This window comes from Hemicordylus capensis, chromosome 2 (genome assembly GCF_027244095.1).
Source record: "Hemicordylus capensis ecotype Gifberg chromosome 2, rHemCap1.1.pri, whole genome shotgun sequence".
Taxonomy (NCBI): Eukaryota; Metazoa; Chordata; class Lepidosauria; order Squamata; family Cordylidae; genus Hemicordylus; species Hemicordylus capensis.
The window spans coordinates 203,897,003-203,905,034 of NC_069658.1; the positions used below are offsets into that span (position 1 = coordinate 203,897,003).

Below are 8,032 nucleotides of genomic sequence, written 5' to 3' on the forward strand. Positions count from 1 at the left end.
CTCTCTCACATCTCATTGAAGGACCTTCACCATCAGAAGAGACATGCTGATGAGTAGGGCCAGTAGCAGATGTTGGTCAACTGGGGCACTAGCCCAGGGCCATCAAAGGGTCCATGACTGATCCTTGAGGCGCTGGTGGAAATTATGGCAGCCAACAATGTGGCCACTGAGTAGCCCTCTAAGCTGCTGCTGCTACCACCACCATGATAAGCCTCCTTCAAAGCCTTGGGGGGTGGGGAGTTACAGTAGCAGCAGCAGTGGCTGAGAATGCTCTTTGGAAACTGTGCTGCTGGCACTTAGAATCTTTGTTTACCTATAACTCAAGGTGCTCCCCGCATCGCTGCATCCAGTGACAGAAAAGCAGGAATGAGAGCATCACATTATAGGAAAATAAGCATGGCGGATACAGCAGCACAGGTGTCAGAGAGTGCTCCAGGCTACTGTTATCCCCATTGCCTAAGTAAGAAAACCTAAAGAAAGCCTCCACAAGCAGCATTGGCCTAGAATGCTTGGGCACTCTGCTGCTGAGGCTCATTTCACTGTTGTGATCGCTAGATGCAATGATGGGGATGAGTGCCTTGTATGATTGCAAGAGTGGACAAAGATGGTGGTGGCCACTGCAGCTGCTCCACCCATCACACTGCTACAGGGATGCAAAATGCTACTTGGCCAAAGCCCTACATCGACCTGGTGCCAATGCTGGTGAGTATGTTCTCAGGAAGGCCAAGAAAGATGGAGTAATTAAAATATTTGACACTCCAAGACCTTCAGAGAAAGACATTGACACATAAGCCATATTCACACGTAATGGGGAACTGCAGTTGAGTGGGCCAGAAGTTTTGTGGGCGTTACATCCGAATGTGGGGAAATAAGGTTTGGTGCGGTGATGAAACTGAGGGTCAAGATTTAGAACCCTTGTTGAAGTGAGTTTCAGCGCTGCAACCCAAGGTTGGACACAGCCTGCATGTCGTCCAAATTTGGAACCCCAGGCTGCATCCCTTGGAACTGGAGTTGAGGGAGGAAGCACCTCCATTGGCTGTGCTGGCTGTGCTGACTGCCCTGCAAGGAAGAAGTATGCCCACACAGGCAGTTCCCCCTCCTCTTGCTGACTGCAGAGAGGATGCTCTCCCTGTCATCTGAATGTGGACAGGAGAGCAAGGGGAGGTGGGGACTGGGAAGAGTGGAATCACAGGTCCATTGAACCCGCAGTTCCGTGTAACATGCAAATGCAGCCATAATGTGAAGAGGCATGTCTTGCCTTCCAAGCTTCCCACTTGGATGTGTCCCCCCCTCCCCCCAGAACTGGCCTATTCCCTTGCGCTTTAGAAGCATGATGTCACATGCTAAGCACACTTCTAAGCATCTTCTTGTAAACCAGTGGAAGGTGATAATATGCATGAGTCATGACAAATCAACCACCACAGAGAAAATGTTCATATCACCTCAGACACAAGGCTTCTCAATCAACCACCTGTATGATTGCAAATAATCAAATTAAATGTTGAATAATTGTGACAAATCAAGTGACATATGCATGCGTTTGCAAACCATCATTCAGTATCTGTTGGTAGTCCAGTAGCCAGAAGTGTATTTTGCCACACAAATTGAACCCATTCCCCTCTCCACAGTCTCCTTAATAACACGTTGCCTGTCAGGGATTCACAGTTGTGGAGCATATATGCTCAGGAACATCATCTCACACAACTATGTACATGCACATATTTCATAGTGTTACATTCAAAAGAGTGACATCACAATGAAGTGTAGAATAGAAAACATTTTCCTCCTTTTTACAAGTGAAACAGTGAGCAAACATTTTAGAACATCTTGATTAAAATTTGGTGGGGTTGCCAGGGGCCAGAAAAACTGAATTTTTATAGTGGGGCAGAAAGGAGGGTGAAACGGACCTTAGGCATTATCTCTTTCCTGCTTTGGTTCCCCTAAAACGGAAGACTGTGCTAAGCATTACTAACATTTTTTATTTGCAATATCATTCTTAACGAGATTTCATACCCTACTCCCTAAAACATCTCCCTGTGCAATATTTGTTTACTTCAGCATCTAATCTCCTTTTTTGTGTTTCAGGACAAATAACAGAATTCTCACCTGGAGGTCCCTGTACCCCCTTCACAAAACTACAGTCCCCTGCTCTCTCTGGAGCAAGAGAATAATCAAGCCAGTTGTATTGAATCGGTTATATATACTTTTATCTGGATTAGTTGCTCTAGAGTCTAGACTAAGAGTAGGCAGAAGGTAAATCTAAGGTAGATATCTGGCGATTTGCAGTAAATGAGCAAGGATTTTTTACTCCCATTCATTAAACAATTTTAATATTTGTATTGCATTTTCGTTGTGAGCTATCTTGGGCACTCTTTTGGAAAGATGGAATCTGCATGTCTTTATACAACAACAACAACAACAGGACCTCCTCCCCAATTTAGGTTTCTGAAACAAAGACAACCTGGAGGTTTGGATGCATGACTTCACATATATCTATGCAAGGTGGGGGAGAGAGGTGAAAATCCATCCTTTACTAATATTTTATCACTCGGATCAAGAGGGGAAAAAGCAGGCTAAAGTATGCAAAGGTTCACACTAACTTATTTTGTGTACACTACACACCACCTTATTGCAATGCAGACCAACAGCTTATAAGACATCCAAACTCCTCTCCTCTGTATGCAACTTTGCCAGAATCTCTCATTTCTGTGGGGACATATTTTGAGAAGTGAAAGAACAGGCCCTGGAGAAATCCCTGACGACTAAAACCTGATCAATGATAAATGTAAAGAAAGGTCTCAGTACCAGTACCTTCTCTTGGGCTCGGCTGAGTTGCTTTTGGACCCGTTTTGCAAATTGCCCCGCGCCTCCCGTCTTGCTCTCTGCCATGACTGTGTCGTCGTGCAATTTCTGTTTTCAGTCTCAAGCTGTGGTTTAATTAAAAAAACACACACACTTCTATGGAAGGAAGTTGAAGACAGAAGTGTCAGCTGTCACCAGGCTTGGCATCCGCTTCACCATTGCTTTAGGGCGTGTTTGCCTCTTCGGTTGAATGTTGGGCAAGCTGAACTTCCTTTCAAAAGATATAGTCCAAGAACCCATGGTGAAATACTAATAATGCTAATATTATTAATTACAACAACTTTCTTTGTTAGCTGTTCCATAACAATTGTTTTCTGATACATGATGTTCTTGTATATCATAAGGTATAAAAGGCTTGGCTATCTAGATATCTTTCAAAAGTTGGGACATCTCCAAAACTGCCAGTCTTGGGAGAAACTGTCCCAACATTTAGAGGGTTGAAGACTCCTAAAACCCTATTCTGGAACCATTACTTATGGCATAAGATACCTGGATAAAATGAGCAGTATTTTTGTAGAATAGTGCACAGAATTCCACTCTGTCCAAAGTAACTATATGGGGCTTACTGCCAATCTGACTCCTCCAAAATGGGGTAAGGGGGGCCATTAATTGTGCCATAAGTTACATGGCTGAAACTGGTACCAGTTGGTAGAGCTCAGCTATTTGCATCTTAAAATATCCGATCGGACCACTATGCATGGGTCCAGTCCCAATTCAGACTATTAATATGGTGAGAACCATAACAATTTCCAGTGTACAAAATTAAGTAATGCATAGTTGTCACTGATATTGCAGCTCCAGAAATGCATTGATATTTCTGTTTGTTTATAAGTGTGTCAATTTCTTTATCTTTGTCATTTATGAATCATTGGCCAAAATCCAGGGTAGCATTGCACGAGTTCCAGACTACCATTGCGATTTTGCACAAGCAAAATAATTTTCGCTGATCTCCCCTTCTCTAGCTCCTATTGATCTCATGGAAACATGTCTACATTCTCTATGCTACCAGACACACTGCAGCTACTTTAGCTGCATTATGAGAGTACTCATTGATACAATCCATTCTGGAGTTTCTCCATTCTGGAGTTTTTCCAAAGCTGATTGTCCCTGATGGCTCACCTGCATTATGTTCTTATCTTCATGGAGGAGAGGTCTATTGATGGCTACTAGTCCAAGGGCATGCCCTCAACTCTTGCCTATGGCTTCCAGAGGCATCTGGTGGGCCACTGTGCAAAACAGGATGCTGGACTAGATGGGCCTTGGGCCTGATCCAGCAGGGCTGTTCTTATGTTCTTATGTTCATTTTCAGGGAATGTACATATATTCACATTTACCTGACCACTTTATCAGATCTTCCTTTCAACAAGGACTTCAGGGTACCCAGATGTCCATTCAAATTGGGCGGAGCCACCATTGGGCCAACAGGTGCAAAGAACCCGGGCCATGCCCAATCAGGGGCCGCACCTTGCAGCCCCGACACGCCCCCTGCATCTGACGTCAGACACGGGGGTGCTGGTTTAGCTCCCGAGTGAGGGCTGTGCAGCCCCTTTGGGAGTTCAACTCCTGAACGGAGCCTCAAGGCTCCGTTTGGGAGCTGGACCACGCCCCCCACATCTGATGTCAGACATTGGGGGCGGGGTCAGCAGGGCTGCCGCCGCAGCTGTACATGGATCACTGGCGGTCAGGCTCCGCGCAATGCTTCAATTACCATAGATTTCTAGAAATCCAGGAAAAGAGTTGTTTGGGGTGTCATATCTTCTTACACATGATCCAGACTTCATTCACTTTGGTTACAAAATACACAAGAACAGTTTTTATCTAGTTACTGAAGACACTTAGTCATAACAACAACAACAACATATTAATATAATAAAAGAATTAATACAAATATTATTATTAATATTATTTAATATACACATAATTAATAATACAAACAACATGATTGCCTACCTAAACTCTATCCTGTGGGTCAGATCCCTGTAAGGGTGCATTCTACCTCTTTAGCTGGTGATTGCAACTCACTGACGTCTTCATGAACCACTGACATGAGGTGTGACCACATCCTTTAGGTAGTGGCTAACTCAAAGTCCTCTGTCTGTGGGAATCTCTCTCAAAGATATGTATCAGGTCCAGGCAACAACAGAAACAAACCTATTGGGCTGGAGAGCCTACCACAAGTGTCTGGTGGCTCAAGGTTGAGGGTTTCAGAGTTGAGCTGTCTGCGGAGCTGAGTTACATGGAGGTTCCCATACTTCCTGACATTCTGTCTTCCTTGATTTCACTGTCAGGATTTTTGATTTTATTTTATTTTTGTCAGGAAATTGGTGTGGGGGCAAAGGGTCAAACCCACTTCCTCTCATGTCACAGTGCCTGCCCATGGGTACTTAAAATAAATAAATAATAAAACAAAAACATTATTGGAACTCCCACAGCAGGAATATTTCCAGAGAGCTTTCCTTTGTGCAAGGAACTGCATAGGGGTACCCTATGAGTACCCAGAATGTTGGGGGCAATATGCTAAATCATTGTAAACTGCTTAGAGAGCTCCGGCTATAGAGCGGTATATAAATGTAAGTGCTATTGCTATTGCTATTGCTAGGGGAGCCATAGCTGGCTGTCTATACCTAGTAGTTCTTGTGCTAGCTCATCCCACTATTTTCTGCTGGCATCTGGGTAGAACGTTGGGGAACATTGCAGGTTGGGGTCCCTCTCTTGTCCCTCTGTCACAGCCCAGTCTCCATCAGTCCCATAATTTTAAGCTTCAACACTGCTGCCACCAAGTAGACTTTCATATTTTCTCTGGCTCTGTCTACTGAAACACCCTTCCAAACCTCTACTACATTCAAAGTTAGATGGTGTGGAAAGGCTTCTAAGCATGGGCTGGGGAAAACAGACAGAAGCTACAGATTTTTAAATTCAAAATGAGAAATTTTACTTTGGAACAATTCAATTCAAATCAGTAGGATGTGTGTGTGTAAAATTTAATACAAGGAAATCAGCAGCCTCATTAGCATAATGGAACAAACAAAATGGGACAAAAACCATCCAATCAAACCTGCACCTAATACTGTGCTTTAATCCAGAGTTCTTACCAGGAGTTTTCTTACAATCACCTCTAATCAGCTTCTGCAGTGAGCCCTGCTTTTTCCTTTGCTCAGTCACAGGCCTTGCTCGCTCTCTCCAGTACTGGTGGGTTCATTTCCAGACAGTTCCTTCAGCTGCTTTGAGAGTGATTTAGTTCTTAAGAGGGTTTTCCGCTTCTCTCCCTGTGATTTCTCAGCTCCATTTTCAGCAGCTCTTCTCTCCAGGCTATACAAGAATGCCTCAGCTGCCCAAATCCGTCGCTTCTAATATATTCTTTAGAACCAGTTTTGTGGGGTTCTAAAATCAGAACAAAAAACAGACAAAACTTTTCAATTTCTAGACAGAACAGTTTACCAAAAACTTTGAACTTTTGCCCTTAGAACACAACCTATTAGAACACACAGTTGGGAACAGGCAGCCATTTAGAACATAAGCAACTTAATTCATAATGTAAAACGGGCAATGAAAAGGATGATTAATCCTTCATACCCTTTCAATAGAGTTTTTTTTTTAAAAATTACCTTTTGTTGTTGCACACTTTCAGTTTAGTGCCTTCAATTATGGATGTGTGAGCAGGCTTGCATCGAACTGGCCCGTTCAGGTGGTCCGAGTACGAACCAGACCACCCCTGGTTCTAAGAACGGCCTCGTGGGCAGGCTCGGGGGGGTATACTTGTACAGGGGATTCCCTAGCCTCAGAATCAGGGGGCGATGACAAAAGGGGAATCCTTTACCTTTACTTTCCATTGGCAGGGATGGCGGTGGCCATGGCATCGGTGGTGATGATGGGGGCACCACCAACCCCCCCACCAGCCTCCCAAATGACAGGCTGGGCTGTCTGTGGCCCGGTTCGGGCCTCTGGGCATGTGCAGACGCCTGAATTGGGTCACAGCCAGCTTGGCCTGCCATTTGGGAGGCTGGCGGGGGGTGGTGGCTTGGAGGAGGCCCCGCTGCCACCTCTGCTGTTGCAGTGGCCGCTCCTGCCATCAGGAAACTAAAGATACAGTATTCCCTTTTCACTGGACTCCCTGGCCCTTAGGCTAGCTGGATTTCCCTTAACAAATATACCTTCCAAGCTGGCCCGATGGCCAGACAAGACCTGGTTCAGCCAAGCCCAGACCAGGCTAGGTAGGTTCTAATCCGGTCTGGTTCAGCCAAGCCAGACAAATGGCCGGCTCGCACACTCCTACCGACCACCTGCGTTTCTGTATCATTTTCCCCACCAAACACTTCTGCTGAAATTCCCACGGAGCTTGGAATGGAAGAAACCATGTTTTAATGTGGTTTGCTTTGCAGGGTCTTATTTTTCTCTTAATTAATCACTTCCCGGAAATCCTGCTTAATAAATCACTTCCTGACATTGCATTAAATTGATGGTAATCCTCTGAACACTGTCCTTATAGTAAGTCCCATTGAACTTAGTGATACTTACTTCTGAGTAAGCATGTGCCTATTCTGTGATTATGACCACAAATTTCCTCCTTTTTGTGAGGTTATATTGCTGCTCTTTTGATTACAGTGTACGTGTAAAAATAAGTGATATAGTGCAAATACAACTTACATACAGGAGAACCTTGTTACTCATGGGGGTTCCGTTCCTCGTCTACTACCCCAAGTAATGAGGCATTATTCCTATGGGGAAAGTGGGGTGGTGGGGTGGCTAGGTTCCAGGCAGGAGGGAAAATGGCAAAAACAGCAAAAAGAAATGGCAAAAAAAACCCTTACTTTGGCATGCTCTGTGAGGTCTGCATATGTCCAGGAATCCTCCCATGTGCCCAGGAATGCCCCCCAAAAGATGCAATACCCCCCCCCCCCCAACCATGCAAAAGCATGGGAAAAAGTCATTAAAAAATAGAAAAGAAATTAGCCACAATGTGGCTCCTCCTGAGCTCCTGCAGACAAAATAGTGGGTGGAAGTGACCTCAGCGGTCTCTTTCGGCCCTCTAGGAACTGTTGATATCTGGGTTTTAACCCTTTCGTATCTGCAGTTACTGGAAACGGGTGTCTATTAGAAACCCTGTGGATACAGGGAGCCGTGAATAGCAGTTCCACAAATATCGAGGTCCTACTGTATTATGAATTACTAG

General features: G+C 44.7%; 1 protein-coding gene across 1 annotated transcript in view; it reads right to left on the reverse strand.

The window, feature by feature from the left end:
- Positions 1–2,913, reverse strand: part of BIN2 (bridging integrator 2) — a 60,201-nt gene extending 57,288 nt beyond the window's left edge. The window contains exon 1 of the mRNA XM_053294746.1: positions 2,812–2,913. Within this exon, the coding sequence (XP_053150721.1) occupies positions 2,812–2,889 (78 nt within the window). The 5' untranslated portion in view covers positions 2,890–2,913. The remainder of the gene's footprint in view (positions 1–2,811) is intronic.
- Between the last annotated feature and the right edge of the window lie 5,119 nt (positions 2,914–8,032).